General features: G+C 49.5%; 1 protein-coding gene across 2 annotated transcripts in view; it reads right to left on the bottom strand.

The window, feature by feature from the left end:
• The window catches only part of Thsd4 (thrombospondin type 1 domain containing 4), a 162,015-nt gene that overhangs the window by 75,161 nt on the left and 62,427 nt on the right, over window positions 1–24,427 (bottom strand). For both annotated transcript variants that reach the window (XM_090321365.1, XM_090321364.1), the window contains exon 7: window positions 7,265–7,401. In XM_090321365.1, the coding sequence (XP_090177491.1) occupies window positions 7,265–7,401 (137 nt within the window). The remainder of the gene's footprint in view (window positions 1–7,264; window positions 7,402–24,427) is intronic.

Consider the following 24,427-nt stretch of genomic DNA (forward strand, 5'->3'; position numbering starts at 1 on the left):
GCCCCAGTACACAACACACCACACACACACACACACACACACACACACACACACAGAAGTACAATATTTCATTTGTGTATGATTTCTTCATGTCTATCCTCTCTCCCTCTCTCCCTCCCTCCCTGCCTCCTTTCCTATTCTCTCTCCTCTCTTCCTGTTTTGTTTTTTTTTTTTTAAGGTGACAGTACTGGGATTTGAACTTGAGGTCTCAGACTTGCTAGGCAGGTGAACACTGCGTGAATTGCATCATCAGCCCCTTTCTGCTTTCACTATTTTTCAGGTAGCGTCTTGTGCTTTTGCCCAGGACTTGCTTGAATAGCCGTCCTCCCATTTCTACCTCCCATGGAGCTGAGATTTCAGGCGTGAGGCACCCTAATTGCTTAATTGCCTAACGCAATTGAGCTCCTGGCATGTCTGTTGTCCTCAGATTGCGTGGCTCATCTTGTTCGATTTTGCGGGCATTGGTGGCCCTGAACCGTTTTCTCCCAGGTGATTTTTCTAAAAAGGGAATGGAACTTGTAGAACTGGGTTCTCCTTGCAGTGTTCGGTGGTGGTGGGTGGTTGCAGGGACTCCTGGTGAGTGGGGGCAGAGCCCACTCTGGGGGCCTGACCCCTGCACCCTGTGATAGACCTTTGGTGCCTGGGTATACACTGAGGGCAGGGCTGGAGGCACACAGGGCTGGGGCAGGCAGGAGGCGGCTTCTTCACAGCCTCTAAAACAGCCCAGCGGTTCTACCTGATGCAGACAGAAACAAGGCTGGGGTGAAACAACCAGCAGAATTCAACTTGAATTCCTTAAGTCCCTCCATTGTCTCTTCTGTTTCTGCTTTCTGAAAAGCCATCAATTGCACCCCCCAGTACCCCTTCTCCCCCCAAAAGCCCTGGGCAAAGGCTGGTCAGCTGAATCAATACTTGGGGAAGTGTGGGGCCCATTTATTGGGGAGCCCCAGGACTCTTTCTTCCCCACACCTCATTAGAAGACATAAATCACCTCCCAGACTCTGGAGAAGGTGCCAGAAAAATACGCTGATTCACAAAACGTTTTCCTATCTAGGTTATTTTATTCCTCCTGTTTCTGAGATTCTAAATCACATAGAACCCCAATCCCTGGATTTTTTTTAAAAAAATAACCAGCTGTGAAACTTCACCAGCACAGACATAAAATCCAAGAGGGAAATAATTCATCTCAGGGTCTCCTCACCTGGGGATACCCCCATCTGGTAGGGTTTTTTTTTTTGAATGGTCAGCAAAGCCCGCTGTTGTTCCTGGGCTGGAACATATATTCTCAGACAAGGATCAAATTCAGATGGACCGGAAGCATATAGAACAGACGAGAACTCTCCTACCATTCAGATGGAGGCTGTTAAGGTATTTCAGTAAAAATGGCCTTCTGCTCCTGTTTTCCAAAGGCAAGAAAATACGTGGGTATAGAAGAATTAGAAAACAACAAGAAGAAGAAGCAAGGATTTTCTCAGTGAGGACCACTTGAATTTTTCTTTTCTAAACTTCTTGGAGGGAGGTAGGCAAATTCTCTTCAATGTGCACATGCTTAATTTTGAAATCAAGGAAAATTAAAAAACAAACAAACAAGTTGGAAACAACCAGTTGGTACTTGAATGGGGGTGGTGGTGGTGAATACAACCGCAAGCCCACAGCCCAGCCTTGGTGTGGAAACGAGACAGAGGTAAGAACAAGCAAAAACTGCTGGCGCCATCTCCCAATGCTGGCATCTTGAGGAACACAGAAGGCAAATATCCCCTGCCCCACGAGTGAGCCGGTGGCAGGCAGTGCGTGGCAGCTACCAGCTTCAGGTGCTGAATGGCTGAAACTTATAATGCCTGGGGTTGGTGGCTTTTACAGATGTGAAATACAACAACAACAAAAGAAGAAGAAGAAACTAGAAGGAAGACAATGACCGTCAATGTGCAAAGAAAAAGTCAGCCAGGTGCTGGTGGTCATATTTATAATCCCAGATATGCAGGAGCCTGAGATCTGAGGATGGCGGTTTAAAGACGGCCAGGATAGAAAATGGCTTCTCGTGGGCTTTCAACTAACCAGCAAGAAGCCAGAAGTGAAGCCGGGGCGCAAGTGGCAGAGTATCAGCCTTGAGAAAGAAAAACGAAAAGAAAAGAAAAGCTCAGGGACAGGGAGCACCCAGGGGTTCTGAGTTCAAGCCCCAGGACTGGCACAAAACTAAAGACAAGAGGAAGAAGAGGAGGAGGAGGAGGAGGAGGAGGGGGAAGAAAAGAAGAAGAAGAGGAGGAGGAGGAGGAGGAGGAGGGGGAGGAGGAGGAGGAGGAGGACAAGAAGAAGAAGAACTTCCACCATCTTCTTTATTTTTGCTTTCATTCTTAAAATAGGAACTCAGGGGATATTGCGCTCCCCTGTGCTGTGCCAGGGGACATTTCTAGAAGACGAAGCTCAGCCAACTGAGAGATTTCTGGAAACCATGGGGTGCAAGAATCCTTCACGCCTAGGATGGGGCCACAGCCACGTACTGGACCAGCCGTTAGGGAAGGAGAAGCCGAGGAAAGGAATTCATTTAAAAAATCACAGCAGGTATTAGAGAGCTGGAATAACATACTCACAGAAAAATAAATAGAATTAAAAGCTTTTTGGAAGAAGGTTCCTCAGCTCCCGGCTCACTCAATTAGGAAGCGGTAAATACTCAAAGTAAGGTATTCTGGAAAGAGGGGACTACACAAAAAAATCTAAACAAACTCCAAGAACTATAAAAGACAACGTGGCGAAAATCAAGGCAAATATATCTGAAAAGCCTAGCTGGGTGGATCATTTAAAAAAAAAATGTAATTTTTACCTAAACTGACTCCAGAGGGGAAAACCTAAACAGATCAAGGAGGAGGAGAACAAAAAAGAAAGAAAAAAAAGAAAAGAAGGAAGGAAAGCTGCTAAGGAGCCCATCTCTAAGAGAAGACTGGATCCAGCTGGTTTTGTGTAGCATTTCCGCCCAGCTTTCTCAGGACAGGATATCCTAAAGACATGCCAACTCTCCAGAACATGGACAGAGGAACAAGTCTCCTAGACCTCCTGGTGTGAACAGCAAGGAGAACGAGAAACCATCTCTTGTGAACACACGCACGCACGCACGCACGCACGCACGCACGTGGAAACAACCGAGTACTAAAAAAGAACAACCAGTTCACCTGGCTTCAGTGTAGTCTTGTCAGTAAATTGTCAGTTAAATGTCTTCCCCACAGACACAACTTTGAGGAGTCTTGCTGAGTTAAATCACTACCCTTATTTTCCTCAATGAAAAACCCTTCTCCCACGATGAAACCAACACATGCAGGATTGGAAAATGGAAAGAAGGGCCTGGCGCTGGTGGCCCACGCCTGTCATCCTCACAACTCAGGAGGCCGAGATCTGAGGATCAAGGTTCAAACCTAGCCCTGGCAGGAAAGCTTGTGAGATTCTTACATCCAATTAACCATCAGAAAGCCCAAGGCCAGGGCCCAGGCCCTGAATTCCAGCCCTAGGACTGGGGTTTTTTGTTTGTTTTTTTAAATGTATAACTCCAATAACAAAGACAAGAGACAGCCTGCGTGTCCAAGCTCACTACCACCAGGGACCCCCCCACACACCCCCCGGCCTGCAGCAGAGCCCCATTGCGTTGATAAATGGAGACCACATTTTCAGAGGGGCCTGGATACAGAGACAGTGAGGGATGTGGAGATTTTTCTAGAAGTCTGGACAGATGTGGAAAGATCTGCCTGTGAAAAGCTTGCTCAGGCCCCACGGAGGACTTTCCCACAGTGTCCGAGCACCATCTCGTGGCTTGTTGAGGTAACTGCAGGCTGCTGAGCCCATGCGAGCTGGCAGGAATGCCTTCAGGGGCTGGGGACAGGACTGCTTCCAGCAAAGGAGGCATCCGTGGTGTCCTTTTATTTACTTTTATTGTATTTTATTTTTTACTCTGTGAGTATTGAGGCTTGAATTCAGGGCTTTGTGCTTGCTGGGCTGGCACTCTACCACCTGAGCCATACCTCCACCCTGACTTCTTGTTGGATATTTTGGAGATACCAAGTCCCAGGGACTTTCCTGCTTTTAGTAGCTTTGAACCACTACTCTAGAACTCAGCTTCCTGCGTAGCTGGGAGTCAAGGGCTCCCAGCTGCTTTTCTCTGAATTATAGGCTGAACTCCGACTGGGCACAAATCCCTCAGGGACAGTGCTCAGGCCCTGAGTTCAAGTCCCAGGAGCAGCATGTGTGCACAGACACACACACAGACACACACAGACACAGACACACACACACACACACACACACACTCTATGTTGCAGTCTGTCATAAAAGACAGACTGATATTTATCAGGGAGGTTAGTTGTACCAAGAACCTAAAAGCAACAAGAGGAAGCAATAAGCCAGTGCTACACTGCCCCAAACCCTGCCAGGGCCTTCAATCTCATTCACCACCCCCTCCCCAGACTCATAGCCACCTCTGGCCACTACCTCAGGTGAGGCTGGGCGCACCCCTGCACCGTTCCGGCCACTGACACCAGCCCAATCATTGCTCAAGACGCTTGCACACCAGTCACGCCCAGAGCTTCCCATGTGGAAGAATCTGACTTCACCATCATGGAATTTTATACAGTGACACAAACCGCCCCAGGAACTGTGGTCAAGGGTGCCTGCTTACACCTGGCTTGGAAAGACCTGGGGGGAGGGGGCCTGAGCTGTGGACTCACTCAGGGCTGGAAAGTGGCTTGTTTCAGGTCTGCACACAACTGGATGCTGTGGGCAGCGCTGGCGTGTCCTAAGAGTGGCTCAGACCGCTTGGTCAGACCTCCCTGGGTCCTGCCTGCGATTCTGAAGCCTCTCACCTGCTTTGGGTCTGTTTAGTCTAGCGGGAGCCTGGAATTAAACAATAATTGATATCAGTTTCTACAAGTGGCCTCTTCCGTAACATGGCTGTAATTTCAGCTTGCAACACTAGGTGTCAGTCCTAGCCAGTTCTAGACAAACCTTCCTCAGCCTCCTTCCTAGGAGAGAACCGTGACCAAGTTACCAGTCTCACATAGACCTTTTTCTTTTCTTTCTTTTTTGGAGGAATATGTATGGTTGTACTGGGGATTGAACCTAGAGCCTCACACCTGCTGAGCAGGTACTCTACCACTTGAGCCACACCTCCATCCACGACTTGAAGTAGGATTATTTCATCTATAAAGGCAGAAATGCAACAAGAAAACATGGAGTTCCAAATAGGATGGTGGGGAGCTGCCCTCCCTGGCTGTTCTGGGGTATTGGGGTATTGGATGTCCACACAGAGACAGAAGAAAATCCAGAAGTTACCCCTTCCTCCTCCCCCCGCTTACCTCTGAAGGTCACACCTAACGCACAGGACACTGAGCTCAGCTTCTAAACACTCCCAAACCAAAGGGTGCTGCTTGATCAGAGTCTCCCATGAGACACACACATATACTTGCACACACATGCATGCACGTGCACCCATACAGCTACATGCACACACAATGCACACATGCAGACACATGCATGCACGCTCACACAAGGGAGTTCTGTCTAGTCCAGTTTCGACACACAGGCTGGGAGTTGAAAATCAAACCTTTGGACCCATGATCTATTCTGATCCCCGGGCCCAGCTGTCTCCCGGCCAGGAGATGATGTTTGGAGAGACGCAGGTCCAGAATATTCTTAGCCACAGTGGTGACTAACACTTTTTTTTTTCCTCAGGAGAGTGTGAAGATGAAATGTAAGCAAAGCAACTGGGAAAAGCAGCCCATTTCACATCGTTAGGCGATGGGTAGGGAGGGCAGGGGAAATTGCTGTGATCCCTAGAAAATTCAACGTGAAGACAGCCATCAAATGGCTGGCAGAAATTCTCACAGCAGCGGCCTTGCTTCCCTTCCCTGCAAAGGGCAACAGGTGCAAGAATCCTTAGGCTGTGCTTTGCCATAAATGTCTTAATTACTACGACTGCTACTATACTGCTACTATAACTACTATGTCATTGGACCTGAACTCAGGGCCTAGATATGGTCCCTGAGCTTTTCAGCTCAAGGCTAGTGCTCTATCATTTGAACCAAAGCTCCATTTCAGGTTTTCCGCCTGGGCTGGCTTTGAACAGTGATCCTCAGATCTCACCCTCTTAAATAGCAAGGATACAAGCTTGAGTCACCTGTGCCCAGCTGTCGTCGTCGTCGTCATCATCATCATCATCATCATTTTGCTGTGAAAGCTTTACCTGGCCTACTTTAGTTGTGCCTCAGGAACTCTTGTCCTGCTTGTGGCTTCTGCCATTCTCATCTTTGAAGCTGCAGATTTGTCCGGCAAGCAAGTAGAAGCACAACGGAAGTCTTGCACACCGGTGGGTTTTGCTGAGCATGTGCACAGACAGGTTTGAAGTCTCTGAGTGCCTCAGCTGCAGACTAGGGGCAAGACTGCCTACCTAACCCACGCTGGGTGTTTTCTTTCTCTTTCAAAATGTGAGTAAGTAGCGGTGTGTGTGTGTGTGTGTGTGTGTGTGTGTGTGTGTCCATGTACAGACACACAGTAGTGCAGTTGAACAGAATCCCCAAGTGCACATGTGCACACAGGATCACAGTGCACTTCCGAACACACCGGGCTCAGTTAGGACAATTATGATGACTCGGTTACAACAATGGCATAACTGAAGGAACATAGAGTACAATCAAATCCACACATGGATACCATGAATTGAGGCACTGGAAGAAGAAAACACAAGATTTGCCGAACGCCATTAAGAAGCTGAGATCTTCATTCACGGAGACCACAAAGCCCCAGAACCTTGAGGGGAGAGGTGCTGATAAACCATGTGCCAAACGACCCTCATGTGAACCACGCAGCGATTTCTATGTGGCCCTCCACACATCACGGGTTCATGGACAGAGCCAGCAATGCCCAATCCACAGCCCCACTGCCCACTGGCCACCAGCGCCGCCCTGCTGGAAGGTCTGCATTAGTCCCCAAAGAACGTGTGGTGTGACCAGCACTTGAGCCCCCAAAACCCAAGGCACAGAGCTGACAATGGCCACGTCTCAACCCACTTCTCCTGCAGCCACAGAAGCCACAGATTTGACACTTCATGGCTGTCTAAGCCTCCATTGTACGTGTGTGTTGTATGTTGTGTGTGTGAGATGTGTGTGTATCATATTTTCTCCATCCACACAGTAGGTGTTGGGCATCTTAGTTGCTCCCAGAGTTCAGCTGTTCGAGCGGGGCCATAGCAACCCCAGATGGGCCTCCATGCCAGGCCCCGCTGGCTTACCTTGCACTGTCCCGACACGCAGATGTCCGCGCTGTCCTGGCCGCACGGGGTGCCGTCGATGACCTTCTCTGCCTGCCGGACGTAGAATCGGTAGCCGGCGGCCTGGCAGTTGAGCTCGCACTTGCGGCTGCCTTTTCCTGCGAGGAAAGGAAGATGCCGTGTCACTCCTCAGCAAGACCAGAGATCAAATCCCCACAATGTATCCACAAACCGTTTCCACTGACATACACGCCTGAGTGGATCTCCGTATGTCGCCATGATACAGACACAGCCATTCGAGTGTCAGGAAGTGTCCCCATCTGCTGTCCTCCCCCCAGCTCTTCCTCATCTCCACCATCATGAATCGACTTGTCTCTACTGCATCACCAGTCTGGGTGTTTTAGAATCACACTCTCCTCCAGGATGTACAAGACGGACCATGTTATTGCAGTGTGGGCCTCCCGTGGCTGGTGGTTTAGGGATGAGATTATACACTGATTTTCTGGCAGAGGCTCAAAGCTGAAAGCTGAGGGAATATCAGAATGTAATTCTGTTGTTGTTGGTGTTGCTTTTTTGTGTGCTCTCCTGGGGCTTGAACTCAGGGCCTGATCACTATCCCTGAGCTTTTGCACTCAAGGCTAATGATCTACCACTTGAACCATAGCTCTGCTTCTGTTTTGGGGGGTTCTTTTTGATGGTTCATTCGAGATAAGAGTCTCGTGGACTTTTCTGTCCAGTCTAGCTTTGAACCTCAGGTCTCAGCTTCCTGAGCAGCTAGAATTCCAGCCCCCGGCTTGGATGTTTCCTCTTTAAAGGACTTCCCCCCAGACACTATTTTCCAGGACAATAGTATGATAAGGTTTTGCTTTGAAGTATGCAGATTCTGCTCTGGAAACAAAAGAAAACAAAAACACTAAAAAAAAAAAAAAAAGCTATGTAAAAAAAAAAAAAGTAGAGGGGCCAGACTCATGCATAGCTTTAAAAGAAAAAGAACACCCCATTAGAAAAAGAGCACCCCATTAGAAAAGCTACAGTGCAAACACACACCACTCATCAACAGCCTAAGTCCAGCCCTCCCACACTCAAAACTCTGCAACCTAAGCTTCACACAACCTCACAGCGCGGGAGTCTTGCTTAACTCTCTTAAAAGGCTTACTGTGTGCTGCTGGCTCTCATCTGTAGTCTTAACGACTAAGGAGGCTGAGCTCTGAGGATTGTGGTTCAAAGTTGGCCTAGGCAGGAAAGTCGATGAGACTCTTATCTCTAATGAACCACCAGAAAACTGGAAGTGGTGCTGTGGCTCAAGCCTTAGCCTTGAGTAAAAGAGCTCAGGGACAGTGCGCAGGCCCTGAGTTCAAGCTCCATGATCAATGAACAAAAACTTAGGTTGAAAAGATCACCGGCTTACACTTAAACTTGGTTCTAACCATGGGCAATCATGACTTAGTGCGTCTCCAACTTTCCTGATTTAGTCAGTCAATTCCCCAGGGTGGGTGTGGTGGGGGGGAGGCTGGGAATCTGCATTCTCAAGCAGTCTCACTTTTTCCAGGGAGATCTGGAGACAAGACAGCAGTAGCAGTGTGTGGTGTGTACACAGTGCCTGAGCATAAGGCTCCACACCCTTCATGGCTTAGCCAAACTCTGGCCCATGTTCTTCATGTCCTCCCTCCCCTCCCCCCCAAGGCAAATTTCCTGTTTCTCTCCTATCCCAGTAAATCTAAAGCTGGAAAAAGTGACTGAAAACAAATGTCGTTACGGAAAAAAAAAAAAAACAACAACAACACGATGCCATTGACAACTTTCGAAGCTAAGTTAGGACATGTACGGATACATCTTAAAATGTTATTATTGAATAAAATATCAAGTAGGAGTTTGAGTGTGCTCCTTAGGAGAAAGTTTGGCCAAGAAGATGTCCTTGTGGCTGGAAGAATGGCACGGGGTGAGTGTGTGTCACACAACACGAAGCCCTTCCTACAGAGGTGTGACCTGGCATGGCCTCTGCCTGCCAACGTGCCTCACACCTGTAACCCCTGCCATGCAGGAAGCTGAGATCTAAGGATCATGGTTTGAAGCCAGCCTGGACATGAGACTCTTTCTTATCCCTTATGAGCCACAGGAAAGCCAGAAATGGAGTTGTGGCTCAAGTGGTAGAGAGTCGACCTTGAGCGGAAAAGCTCTGGGAAGGTGTCTAGTATTGGAATACATACAAGGAAGAAGAGGAGGAGGAGGAGGAGGAGGAAGACAAACCCCCCCATTATCTTCATCATCATTTGGAGTGGAGACCAGACGGGGAGAGGCTGGATGTGCATAGGATTTAGGAATTATATGTGGATGTGTGCCTGAACACACGTGTTTATAAGCATGTGCCATGTGCTTATGGATATATATATGTATGTGTGTGTACATATGAATTGGGTATGTTTTCACATGTATGCCAGAACAATCACCAGCAGTTCTGAAACTCTGTACCTGGCAGCCTGGGACTTCGATCCCCCCTCACACCTGAAGTGTGTGGGACTCGGTAGCTTGGTATTCTCCTGAAGCCATTCAAGGTGACAGAGACACCCCTGTACCCCCAGGATACCTCTCATGCCTCAGTGCTGGGTGAGCAACCCATGTAAAAGACGCAGCTCCCAGCCTTCTACAGGGGCCCAGGACTCGTGTTCCTCTGGGAGTGACTTCACTTCCCCTCACCGCTGGGGCCCTGGCTTTGCTCCCTGCTATGCAGGCAAGACACGATCTACCGATCTACCGCCCAGTCTGGGAGAAAAAGCTGGGGTGGGGGTGGAGGGCACCCCTGCAGAACTCACTAGCCTGGGCAGGCAGCCTCCCGCTCCCCATTGACGGGATGAATACAACCCTAATCCCCTGGGAAGCCCGACTTTCAGTCCTCTCTAGGACTTTAAAAGATGTCACTCCATCTCAATCACCAGCTGCAGGCTCCTTTTGCGCGCGCGCGCGCGCGCGCGTGTGTGTGTGTGTGTGTGTGTGTGTGTGTGTGTGTGTGTGTGTGTGTGTGTGTATTCTCCCCAGAGACAAATAAGACTCTGGATAACTGGGAAACCAAAGTTTTCTTGTGGTGGCATAAAAAGGGGGGGGGGTCAAGGACTTCCTGGCTCCTTCTCAAAGGCAGGAGGGGCGGAGAGGGCGTGGTAGTAGGGCCACACCAGAGCCTGACATGTGCTGGCTGCACCAGAACTGAATTGGAAACCTCAGGGAGAGATAGGGTGGTATGGTATTGGGGGCCAGGGGCGGATGGGCACAGGGGAAGGGAAACATGAAGAGTGGAGAATGGGGGGTAGATTCCAATCACCCCAGGGTTCACTCAGTCCCGAAGCCTCTGCCAGCATTTCCACTCCTTAGCCTGGGCCTGGGTCATACTGTAGGACTCTCCACATGCAGGCAAAGCTGCGGGCTACACCTTCAACAAACCACCTGGCAGTTCCAGAATCTGTGGTCTGGGGTAAGGGTGGGAGATTTCTGCATAGTCTTTATCTGGAGTCTCTGAGACAACCTGTCTCATTTCCATTTTTTTTTTCTGTGCTAATAATACTGGGGGCTTGAACTCAGCCTGGGTGCTGTCTCTGAGTTGTTTTGTTTTGTTTTGTTTTGGGCTCAAGGCTGGTGTTCTACCACCTGAGCCAAGTCCTAAGCTATAAGTCTGATTTTACTGGTTTGATTTTTGCCATTAAGGCAGTGATTTATGTACAACAAGGTACAGGGAGTTTGGTTTATGGTCAAGTTTTTTTGGTGCTGGTCCTGAGACTTGAACTTAGAGCTTGTGCACTGTCCCTGAGCTTTCCCCCCCCCCCCTCAAGGCTTGTGCTCTGTCTACCACTTGAGCCACAGATCCACTTCTGACTTTCTAGTGGTTCACTGGAGATAAGAGTCTCTCAAGTTTTCCTGCTGGGGTTGGTTTTGAACCATGATCCTCAGATCTCAGCCCCCCTGAACAGTTAGGACAATAGGCGTGAGCCCCTGGTGCCTGGCTTGAGTGCAGTTTTGATTTGTCACCCAAGGACATGTGCAAACCCCCAAAGCAGCTAATTCCTGATGGCCACATGACAGATGCCTCTGCCTCCCCCAGGATAGATTAAATAACTCGAGGTATGAGGGAGAAAACAGAAGATCAAAAGACAAGTCCAGAAATCCCAGGCTGGCGGCTGCAAGGGGTCCTGACCTGAGGCTCTCACCGCGGCTTGAACCTAGAGGAATCTAACAGAAAAATTCTGAGAATCTCCAGGATACTTCTTCTAAACTGAGGGGCGGGGAGGGGGCAGAGGAGACTACAATGAGCATCTAACTCAGACAGGGCCTTCTACAACCAACAGGAAGACTTCTTGTGTGAAGTGACAGACCGTCCACCCGCTGACCTTCCACCAACTCCCAGAATTGACCCAAGCATTACAAATCTGAAAGAGTCAACCTCCATCTCCTTGAGGTGGATTTGAATGAGTTTTGAGTTCTTTGGTTTATAATCATTAGGAAGAAAATGGGGAAAGAAAAACAAACTAGATAGATGACAGACAGATATAGATGAAGACCTAGACATATACAGGTGTATATATAGATGTCTGTCTGTCTCTATCATCTGTCTGTCTGTCTTTATACACATATGCACAACTATTATCTCTTTAACCTCAGGCTGTGCTTTCCTTAACTAATCACAATGGATGCTTTTCTACCATTTGGTTCAGAGCCAGACAACCAGCACGCCATGGCATCCAGGGCGGATGTGAGGATGTTTCTCTAACACGCGAGATCACCCAGACAACACTGACTGTCATAAAAATCCTTTTCCACAGCCCCTGTCCAGCTGTCATTGTTGTTGTTGTTGTTTTCATTATGCAAATGAGTTATGCAGAGCCTAGCTTTTCTCTATTGAAACCACTTGGCAAAAGTTTTGCCCAGGGCCTCAGGGAATGGACAATACATTATTTTTTTTTTTTTAAAAAAAATCCCAGAAAACAAAACCCCAAGTGATTGTGACCACACAGCTCCAACAAGGAGACAGAACAGCACCAGCTCTGAGTGTAAGGCCTGGGCATCTCATACTAAGTTGTCTTTTTGCAAGAGTTCCTGACTCACTCTTTGCGGGGCCTCTCTGGCCTCTGCTCTAGAGGGGTGGGGTCAGGAGGTGGCAGCCACCTGCCCATAGGTCATATCTGCATTTGCCGAATATCCAAATGTCTGCATTAAAGACAGAGAACGTTAACTTTCTTTTCCTGTAAGTTGACATCAAACAGATACACGCAGCAGCAGTTTACGGAAAGACCTTTCTGTTCCTTTCCTCGCTTACCCACCTTGCCTATTTCTTCCCAATGTGGGGGCCTGAGGCAGGTCCCCAAGCCTGTCCCTGGACCTGAAGGCAGTCTGGCTAGGGGTAGGGGTATGACCTGAGCCCTTCACGGTTTGGATTCTCTTATTTGGCAAACTGTTCAATAATTGCCTCCTTCGTCTCTGATTTCTTTTTCCCCTGTCATGGTGCTTGAACCCAGGGCCTAGGCACTATCTCTGAGCTCTTTTGCTTAAGGCTAGCACTCTACCACCTTGAGCCATCGTGACATTTCCGGTTTTCTGGTGGTTCGTTAGAGATAAGTCTCGGGGACTTTTCTGCCTCTGTTTAAAGCCAGATCCTCAGATCTCAGCCTCCTGGGTAGTTTAGGGTTACAGGGCAGCCCACGATTCAGCTCCCCAGCAAGGGAGAGAGCCGGTCAAAAGTGGCACGACCAAAAGTACAACCTTGCTCCTGATCATCTGTCAGGGTTCTAAGCTATTCTCTCCACCATTATTTTGCCATCACCTTGGGTTCCTGGAAAGACAGGTCCAGCGGGCAACAGCTTTATAACAAAGGCCTCCAACAAGGAACTGCAGAGCCTTACAGGATGGTTCTCCCCTCACAGGGGGCAACGACCCCTCATCACCAAGCTGAAGTCGTCTCTTGGGAGCTGGGGAGATCCCCTCAAAGAGCAACTTCTCCAGAACCCAAGAACCAGATGTGGAGTGATGACCATAGAAACACACTTGTGACCGGGACTCCTAAATTCTGTACATCTTTGTCCACCCCCTGCCCCCAATTCTTCCTAATGCTCCTGACTACACCCCAAAGATGCCCTGTAAGCTCTTTTCTGGGCTCTCCCGATAACCTCGCCTATCACTTTAGCCTCCTACCCGATCTCTTCTCTTGCCTGAGGCCAGGATCCAGGTTGAGGAGCTGAGCTGACCTTTTGGAAACATCCTATCATCTTTGATGATCTGGGAAGCTGTGACCCGAGAGGCTGTGCTTTCTAAGACAAAACAGCACCCAGCTTCGGGAAGAGATGAAGAGATTTGGGAACGTTTATTCTCCGAGGAAGAAGAAGAGAGGCATGGTTGCAGTCGCTCTTTTCTGGACCATCACATTTTATAAGTCTGAGCCTGCCGACCCTCCCTGATAGCCGGATTCCCTGCACACACCACCACACCTCCACGGCCACACACGGGTCCTTCAGTAACCAATGACTTCAGTAAAACCGGGGACACAGGTCCGTGTTGTGTTTGTGAGCTTTGATTCTACTTCATTTTTCTAAGGACAAGTATTCCGTAATATCTCCTCCTACTGCCCAGATGATTCCATTTTCTTCTGTTCTAGTCCATCCATCCTACTCCTGTTTATTCTATTTCATTCTGTTCTATTCCTTTCTACTCTTACTCATTCTACTCTATAAACACAGGGTGTTCATTTTTCCTTTTTTTTTTTTTTTGGACCAGTCCTGGGGCTTGAACTTAGGGCCTGAGCACTGTCCTTGAGCTCTAGCACAAGTCACAGCGCCATTTCTGTTTTTTTTCTATGTATGTGGTAACCAAGGAATCGAATCCAGGGCTTCGTGCATGCTAGGCAAACACTCTACTGCTAGGCCAAATTCCTGGCTCTTCTCCCCAATTTTTTAGGTTCCTTTTTTTACCCAAAGACCACTAGCACACACATGTACACAGACACAAACACACAATCCACATGCACATATCCACATTTCATCAGCTTTCTGAGAGAGAATGTGTGTATCTCAGGGAAAATGGCAAAAGGAATAAAATAAGCGTTCAGCAACCTTGTGTTCTAAATGAAGGTGACCCGTGGAACTTACTCTACCCCATTCTGAAGTTCTGGTGTCAGTGGTTTATTGGTTCTATTTTCTTGGGTTTGCTTTGTGTCATAAGATGTACATAGTTCAAAACAGAAAGGGCAGCTGGGTGCTGGTGGCTCACGTCTTTCATCCTAGCTACTGGGGAGGTTGAGATCCCGGGACTGTGATTCCAAGCCAGCTCAGGGAAGGAAAGTCTATGAAACTCTTAGCTCTGATAAACCACCAAAAAGCTGGAAGTACAGCTGAGGCACAAGTGTTAGAGTGCTAGTCTTGAACAAAAAAAAAGTTCAAGTTAAAGGACAACGCCCAGGCCCTCAGTTCAAATCCCAGCAGATGGGACCACTGAGACTCCCGGTGACCTGTGACTTGGAGAAGATTTATGGTATGGCTGAAGTCATTTCAAAGCTTTGCTTATTAAAGTCCTATGTGATATCTAAATCCTGCATTTTTGTTGCTGTTGTTTTGGGTCCGAAACAGGGACTTGAAGATGGTATTTGATATCTTTCCTCATTGGCTGGCGCTCTACCACTTGAGCCATACCTCCAACCCCAAGTCCTGCCAAATCCCCAAGCTCAGAGAGAGCAATGGACAATTACAGCACAAGATACCCCCATAGCAAGCCCCACTGCACTCAGGAAAGAGTTCCAGCCAGAGCTGTAATGAAATTACAGCTGGGCCATAATGAAATTCTCCACGGGGACGTTCGTGGAAGTGTTTCACACGAGAAGGGAACAAATTGCATGCACGATGGCTCAGGGGCCCTCTGCCTGGTTGGTGGGGGGGTGGGGTGGGCTGCTGAGCAGGAGGCAAGGCTGTATTTGGGCCTTCATGTAGAGATGGTGGCATCCAGGCCACCCTCCTCCAATGTGAACAGGCATGTGGGACATTCTGTGGGAGCCGTCAACCCCGAGATCGTCTCAGTTCCAGAGACGTTGATATTGGTAATAAGCCGTGTGGCTCAGAATCAGATGCCCAGCTTTAAGTACACACCCTTAATCCGAGCACTCACTTCTGTGATGAGAAAGAACACTGCAACGGTGCTCTTTTGTTGGTGTTTGGGTAGCCAGGCTAGGATTTGAACTAAGAGCTCTGTACTTGCCAGGCAGGTGCTCTACTGCTTGAGCCATGCCCCCGGGCTCTGGCTTTGGGTGGTTGCTGTGTCAGGAGGCAGCCCGTGGCTGCAGGGACTTGTCAGCACCTTGGGAGGGGAGGCAAAGCTGTGTCCTCAAGGGTTCAAACCCAAGGCCCTACCTCCATTACTCCCTCCCCCTGTCCTCCTCCTTGTCGATCCCTCCTCCCGTCTTCCTTCTTTCTTCCTCTTTTCCTCCTTTATTTCTTCTGTTCCTCCCATCTTCCTGAATTCCCCATCCAGACAGAACACTGAACCCTCTCTCCCCCCTTTTCCTCTCCCTCCTTCACCACTCCCATGCTAGAGATCAGAACTTTGGGATATTTTCAGTGAGTGCCTGTAGTCAGACTCAAGGACCAAACCAAGTTGAGCTTAAAATAATGCTTAATGGTCCTTGACTCAGTTTTGGCATCAAAATTCACCTTTTTTGGGGGGGGAGTGCTTTGCAATTTATATAATTATAGGACTAGAACTCTACCACACTGAGCTAGGCAAGGAGAAACACCATAAATGCTGGAATAAAAAATATAGATGGAGATTTAATCATCATGTGACTCTTGTTTTTTACACTGACGGCCTGTCAGCACTTCCTTAAACCCATTTGCATGATGTTAAAGTTAATGGAGTGGAAACCCAGGCTCCTGCGGACTGCAAGCAACCTTCCTGCCCTCCCCACCTCCTGCCCGACACCAGTGGCCACAGGTTGGTGAACACCAGGCCTCTGAAGACATCAGCTGAATGCAGATGCCCAGGCCCACCTAGGCCTTCTGGACCCAAGCGTGCAATACTACATTTCCTGATGCTTTAAACCACGCATCTGAGTTTGAGAAGCGTGGTCTGAGGGACAGTGGGCGTTGGGATGCTGGAAAGAAGCCTGGCCTGGAAGCTCATACCTGTCCTCTGAACTACTCAGGAGGCTGGAATCTGAGGATCATGATTTGAAGACAGCTCAGGCAAGAGAAGTTGGTGAGACTCTGATCTCTAATGAACCACCAAAAGAAGAAGAAGAAGAAGAAGAAGAAGAAGAAGAAGAAGAAGAAGAAGAAGAAGAAGAAGAAGAAGAAGAGGAGGAGGAGGAGGAGGAGGAGGAGGAGGAGGAGGAGGAGGAAGAGGAGGAGGAGGAGGAGGAGGAGGAGGAGGAGGAAGGAAGGAGAAGCTCAAAGACAGTGGTTCCCAGACCCTAAATTCAGGCCCCAGGACTGGCACAATTTAAAAAAAAAAATAGGAGGAAAAAAAGAAGGGTGTGTCATGAAATTTTCTGCCCAGGCTGGCCTGGAACCACGACCCTCCCATTTCAGCTGGGATGAGAGGTACGAGCAAGGGGTATCATCAGGCTATGAGCTCCTTCTTTATCCATCTTGTGTGTCCACCAAGCGTTCCCATGGCAACCCATCCACACCCCTGCCCAGAGTTTGAAATTCCAACAGCTGTGCTATTTTTAAACTCCAAAAAGGAAAATGGAATTTTATGGAGATCAAAGAGAGCCTCTCCCTCTCCCTCTCTCTGAGTCTCTGCCTCCCTATCTCCATCCATCCCTCCCTCCCTTCATCCTCCCCTCTCTTCCTCCCATCCTCCCCTCCCTCCCCCTTTCTTCTACTAGATGCTGTGACAGTGACCTTCACCTACTGGCCACAAGTTAACTGTGGATGGTGGTCCTGGAGTCACTTTTATTTGCTTCTTGGCTTTCAACTAGATTCCTTGAATTTTTTATATTGGACTTGTGCTATTTTAGAAAAGAACATGGGGCATTAAGGTCATTATTCGAAAGGAAATATATACCTAAAAATCCCCTAAGTAGAAATAAACAAGGGAGGAAAGGAGGCGAGCAGGGAGGGAGGAGCCACAGAAGGGAGCCATTGCCCACTCATCTTCAGGCCCTTCCACTCCACTGCACAAGTGAACCCTCAGGGAATGTCATGGGAGTCTCTAGAAGCACAGGAAAGCCCAACACTTGCTAGGAGTGGATGGCTCACACACCTGTCATCCTAGCTACTCAGGAGGCTGAGTTCAGCAAGGTCCATGGTGAGACTCTTATCTCTAATAAACCAACAGTCAGAAGTGGGGCTGCGGCTCAAGTGGTAGAGCGCCAGCCAGGAGTGAAAAAGTCAAATGAGAAGGTAAGGCCCCGAGTCTAGGCAATCCTGGGCTCCTGGGAAATGCATGTGAAAAAGAACTAAAGCTAAAGAGGGCTGGGGCTGGAGCTGCCCGGGAGAGACCCTGAGTTCAAATCTCAGTGCTGACAAATACTTCTGATAATAGTGATAATAATGTGCTTTTAGTCCAAAGGGTCGGGATGATGGGAGCAGGTGAAACCTTTTGGATGGGGGCATGGCCTGGGAGAGGTCCTCTGTGGAAGCCTCACCAGGCCAATGTGTCCAGGTCCAGTTGGGGCCCTGTGAGCTGGGGCTCTGTCCCCACAGTCAGGCACCTTTCCTTTGCTTCTGGATCCTCACTTCCCCAGGGGGTCGGTGTTCCTGGCCTCCATATGGGACCTCTGCCCATGGCCCGGCCCTGGCCTGGCCCAGCAGCCATAGCCACGTCCACCTTCCTGTCCTGGTGGAACTTGGGGAGTGACTTAGCCTCAACTGCAGTGAGGGGACAGCCAGGGCAGCTCCTGGGCCTTTCTCCCTCCTGCCCTCCTCTCCACCTGTTGGTCCTGAGGTCTTAGCAAATAAGCACAGGCCTAAAGCAAAAACATCCTCAACAAACCAGCAAACACTTTGCCCTCCCCAATCCCGTCACTTCTAGTCAGTCATGTCCATTGTTCTCTGAGCAGAGTATGGACGCCTGGCTTGTGTGGACAGGTTAGACCTGTTTGGGTGGGGTGCTCGGAGACCCCCACCTATGACATTCTGTCAAGAGGCAAGTCCACTCAGGGCTTCAGACACTGTACTCAAGTTACCAAATAAAGCAAGTAATGTGAATCCAAAAAGTATTTTGAGGACCCTGAAGCCAGTGGCCCAGGCCTGTCATGAGACTCAGAGATAATGCCCTGGCCCTGAGTTCTAGACCCAGTATTGATGCACATACACACAAATACTCTGAGAAGTAGAGGTGACGAATTGTGGGCTTTGAAAGCACACCTTGTTACATGTAATGTGCTGCTGAATGCCTGTAAATCCCAACTACTTGGGAGGCAGAAGTAGGAGGATGGCTGATGGAGGCCAGCCTAGGCCAAAGTTAGCGGCACTCTGCCTGATAAAGAGGAGAGGGAAAGAGAGAAGAGTGGAGAGGAGAGAAGGGGGGAGAGAGAAACAAGGAGGGAGGGAGATACAGAGGAAGAGAGAATGGGAAGAAGAGAGGAAGAAAGAGGGAGGAAGAAAAGGAATAGAGAGAAGGAAGAAGAGAGAAAGGAGGTGAAGGGGGAGGATGGGGAGAGAGAGGGAAAGAGAATGGGAAGGAAAGAGGAAGACAGGTAGGCAGAGAGAGGGAAATAGAGAGAGGGGAGAGAGAAGGAAAGAGATACAAGGCAGAGAGAGGGAGGGGAAGGAAGGAGGGGGAGGGAGGGTCTTCCATGTATCTGTGACCACCATCGCTGTCTAATGAATCACAGGCTTAGACTGTGAACCAGGTAGCTTCTCTTCAGATGAGACTTCTGTTTTCCATGCCAGGCCATGGGGCAGAGGCTCAGGGGTCTGCCCCACCAGGTCCCTACAACCCACTCTGGGTTGTCCTCTAGCATGGGGCAATTTCTGATGGAAGACCGGGTGCAGTATCTGCTTGGGGCTTTACCTTGGTGGGGTTGCTCTCTGAGAGGGAATTCCACAGGGAACTCCCTGCAGCTGTGGCCTAGCCCGCCATCTCTGACCTCTTGTTAAAAAAACAACAAAACAATAACAACCATGACCAGCAGCCAGAAACACAACTGGGAAGATAAAACAGCTGCTGGGTTCTCAGCTGCCTGCCAGATCGGCCACGTCCTCAAATGTGAGGCCTGCACTCATTGCCTTTCACCAAGAGTGCAGGCCAGGCTTCGTAGTGCCCGCCCAGCCTTCGCCTGCTCCTGTGACAGGCATCAACAATCAATCACCCAACCCTTTTCCTGTGCATCTCAAATCAGTGTCAGGATTCCTCTGAAAAAAGGTTTTTGCCTTTTGAGCCATGCCTCCAGCCGGCGGCTGGTGCTATGTATTTCAGATAGGATCTCATGCCAGCTTCATCCCTGGAAACATGGTCTGCTCATCTCTACCTGCCAAGTCTCTGGGACTACAAGCATGTGCTACCATGCCTGATCTGGTTTTGTGCCTTTTATTTTCTTAAAAAAAAAAAAAAGTCAAATTCCCTGAGAGTCCTAGAGGATGAAGATTCCACAAAACACAACAAGCTGTGGATTTCTTTTCCGTGGTGGAAGGGAGGGTACAGGCTCCCTCCCTTCTTTGGATTACCATCTCCAAATCCTTGCTGATAAGCAAAGAGCCGTCAACCCAAAGAGAAGACACGCAGGAGTTGACCAATCTCCAGTGTGTGCCAGGCTCTGGGCATCTCGTGTTGTCTTGTTCTGTATTTCAGAGATGAGTTGCACTCCAGAAGAGCCGCCTGCCAAGAACGAGCTCACCAGCCCCGACCTCAGCTCCTCCATTAATTCCTCTGAAGTCAGCCCATCTGTTCCCATCTGTCTTGTGGCTGCAACCGCTTTCTTTTTCTTTCAAAAAGAAGCGGGCAGAAGCGTGTGTGCCTCGCTGTGCTCCAGATGGACAGAGGGTCTCTGGAAGGGGTTTTCTCTCTCTCTCTCCCCCTGCATCTGCTGAGAGTTCTGGATGATGTCCAGGGCTGGTCCAGAAAGCTGGAGGGAGGGCAGCTGCCTGGCTCCTAGCTGGCTGGACCCTGCACACTGGGTGACATCCAGCCTCACACTTGGCCCCTCCAACGCCGGGGTCATCTGGCCCTTGAGGATTTTCCCTGGATCCTGGGGGGTCAGTTTGGTACCCACTCCCTGTAGAGCCTGAGAGAACAAGGAACAACAATGCCCAAGGAAGTGGCTGTACCAGTAAGTGCTCCCAATCTTCTTGGTGGCCTGTAAATAAGCCCAGGATAGAAGTCCTGGAAAAGCCTTAGCCTCGCCTCCTCTGACCCCTGACCTTTCATGTAGTAAAGGAATCCAGGAATCCCAGCTACTCAAAGGGGCTGAGATTAGACAAATCTTCAATTAGCCAACAACAACAAAAAGCTGGAAGTGGAGATGTGGCTCAGGTGGTAGAGTGTTAAGCTCCAGTTGTTAAATCTGCTGTTTCCTGGGTACATGGTACCCACTGTCCTCTGCAGTGCCAGTTCCCTGCTAAGACAGCCTCATTCAATGGCCCCACATCTCTGGCCACAAAGAAAATGCAAATTGTAACTACGTTGGACATCTCCTCACCACAGGAAGGCAGGCTGCCATCAAGAGTGCAGACCAGAAGCTGGGCGTGGTGGCTCACACCTGTCATCCTAGCTACTCAGGAGGCTGAGGATTGAAGCTCAAAGCCAGCCTCAGCAGGAAAGTCCATAAGACTCTTACCTCCAATTAATCACCAGAAAACAGGAATCAGCGCTGTGGCTCTAAGGGTTCAGGAACAACACCCAGGTCCAGAGTTCAAGTCCCATGACCAAAAAGAAAGAAAAACAAGGAGTGCAAACCATAACAGATGCTGGCGGGAATGTGGGGGGCAAAGGGACCCCAACACACTCCCACAGAGCCACCACAGAGGACAGTCTGGAGATTCCTCAAAAACCTACACATAGACCTTCCCTACACACCAGCCATGCCACTCCCGGTCTACCCAGAGTGTCACACGTCAGGATTCCATAAAGACACTTGTGTGTTCACGACCATTGCTGTTCACCATAGCCAAGCCATAGAACCAGGCGAGGGGGCCCTCAAATGTGTCCTCTCTCTCTCTCTCTCTCTCTCTCTCTCTCTCTCTCTCTCTCTCTCTCGCACACACACACACACACACACACACACACACACACACACACACACACACACAGTGGAATTTTATACTTTAGAAGTAATTCAGGCTCAGAGACAAAGGATGCATGCTCCCGCTCATACATGGAAGCTAGATCTCCATTATAAACATATATGTGAACATGCACGGGGCCTGCGCGCACACACACAAGCATATTGACTAAATAAAGTGTGGTATGCATGAGGGGAGAGGGGTTCTGATGTGTAAGGCCTTTGAACAACGAGCTTACAGTGCACATGTGGGGGGCAGACGAATGGAGAGAGGAGGGTGTGTTTAGCACACCCAGGTGACAGGGGGGAGGGGGAAGGGATGGGGGGGAGTGGGGAAGGACAGGGGAGAGCAATGGAGGCATCACATGGATCAAGATGCCTTGTGCTCGTAACCTGATGTTAAAACCCCTCTGGACAACTACTTAAAGATGATACGAATACTTTTTTAAAAATGGCCTTTTCTGAGCTCTCATTAGTTCAACCCTTGTCGCCACACCTGGCTGAGGCCACGTCCTAGGTGGCCTGGGTTCCACATACTTGGCAGGACAGAACAGTGGATAATCACATTATCTGAGGATGGGGAGGGAGGAGGGGAAAAGAGGGAAGAGGGAGGGAGGGAAAGAGGGAGGGAGGGAAGCTGTCTGCTTGGGTGTCTGCAGGTGCTGGCTGGACGATCACAGGGAGAAGGTCCAAGTGTCTTCCATGACAGGCCCCGACCTCTTGGTTCCCCCACCACCCAAGTCTTGTGAGAACAGCAACGTCCCACGTCCTGGAATTCTCCCTGCCATCTCTGCCCTTTTGCACTGCTCCAGCTGCCAGCAGCCACCCCAATCCATGTCTTTCCTGTCCAAATCTGAAGCTGCCAGGACGGCCAGGCTCCCGGCCAGGGAGAGGCCAGGCTTCTTGTCCCCCAGATGTGCAGAGACAGCAGCTGGGAACTGCCATTCTGAACTTCCGGGAGGGGAACAAGGGGGTTTCAGGCTGGCTGAGCCCTCCACCCCACCCCGGAACACAGGCCTGACATGCAGGCTCCCAGCCCCTGCCAGCCTGGCACAGAGGGGACGGTCACTGAGGTGACACCAGGGCCATCTGGCCACATCAGGCAGAGTGCACAAAGTCCCTCTGCTCTCTGCCACCGTGGCCCTTCTCCCTGAGTCCCTCCACCAGGGGAAGGCTGGAGTGTGGGGAGCCCCCGTGGAAATCTGAGTGAGGGGACACTGGACCCTAGGCTCTGGGAACTCAGGGCCACACAGCATGTGGGCCCTCTCTCTGTATTTGCTAAAGTGGGGAAAGGGGGAGCTCACGACCTCTGCCTAACACAAGGTCAGCACAATGATGTCCACAGCCCAGAAGGATGAGGCAGACCTGGATTCCACCTCTGGGTTGCCATATTATTTGCATGCATAGCGCCCACCAGGAGAATCCAAACACCCCATCTCGCTCTCCCAGCCTTTGGGCTGGCTGAAGAAACCTCTAAGAAAAGTTTGCATTAAGGAAGCAGCAAAGGATGCTTCTCCGAGACAGGGATTTCTCCACAAAAACCTCCTTGAAGGTCATCTGGAGGTCAGATCACTTTTTTCCCTTCCAATTTGAACTTTCTCTGGGCTGAGGCCTCCCACGGTCTTTCTTTCAAGAGTCTGGGAGACTCCAGCCACTGTTTGACTCACCCTCGGCTCCAGCTTATTTTCCCCTCCCTGGATGATAAATACAACCTGTCAGGAAAGCTGGGAATATTTTTAGCTGCTAACCGATTTTTATCTAAATTTTACTTTGGGCCAGGGCGTGCTACCAAACACATGATCCCATAGAGAGGGGCCCCATGGAGGCTCTGCGTTAGGTTTGGATGAGGGAGAGAGTCTGGGCCTCGGAGCTGGAGATGTGGAGGGAGTCTCCTCATTTGGCAGATGGGGAAACTGAGGTTCCTCAAGTTGAAGTAGCTTAACTGTGAAGCTTGGTCTGTCTTGCTTGGCCCATGAAACTTTAGGGCCCCGTGAACCTGACGAATGACTCCAGTGGGATCGGTGAAAGGCCAGGACTTTATTTTAATTAACTGATGGATCTATTTTTATTAAAGTACTTGTACAATGGTGTTTCGATTCTGAAAGTCTAATGTCACGCCTGCCATCCTCCTCCTCCGTCTTTCCCTCCCTAGCCCTACCCTCCAGGTGTGTAGTTCAAGTTTTACAGGCTATACACTGAAGATACTGACTGTTTGCTCACGCCTCCTTCCTTCATTTGTGTGCCCTCCTTTCACTCTCCTCATCCACAGAACATGTTTCTATTTTATTATGCTTTCTATTTTATGATTATTTCCTAGGGGGCCAGTATTGGGATTTGAACTCAGGGAGAGCCTCGAAAATTCATTGAGCTTTTGTACTCAAGGCTAGCACGCTACCAGCTTAGCCACAGTTCTACTTCCAGGTGTTGGGGGGTTGGCTGGAGACCAAGAGTCTCATGGACTTTTCTGCTCTGGGGCTGGCTTTGAACTGTAATCCTCAGATTTCAGCCTCCTGAGTTGCTAGGATGACAATACCACCGGTACCTCACGTTATTTTATAAATCATAACATGGAAAGTGTTATCTCATTCTGCTCATATTTTCCTGAACCTTGAACTCTAGGTAGCAGAGACGATTGTGTGGGTCCACATAATATTTAATAAGCCATGGAAAGTGGCTTCTTCCCCTCCTCTTACTCTCCCTCCCTCCCTCTCTCTCAGGTTTAGGGTCTTAAGAAAATGACCCAAACAACAGAGTGAGGGTAGAGCATAATCAAATCATCTCCAGAGCCTGACCTGGCACCTACTGTGAAATGCAGCCTGGGAAACAGGTACTGAACAGTGGACAGAGTAGAAGTGATTGGGAGAAAGGCTCTCCACAGAGGGTTTTATTGCATGATTGAGGATGCGTGACAAATAAAACAGGCCAGGCGCCAGTGACTCACGCCTATAATCCTAGCTACCTTGGAGGCTAAGATTGGGTCGGGGGAGGGGGGTGTG

Source organism: Megascapheus bottae, chromosome 30, assembly GCF_031878675.1.
Source record: "Megascapheus bottae isolate mThoBot1 chromosome 30, mThoBot2.hap1, whole genome shotgun sequence".
Taxonomy (NCBI): domain Eukaryota; kingdom Metazoa; phylum Chordata; class Mammalia; order Rodentia; family Geomyidae; genus Megascapheus; species Megascapheus bottae.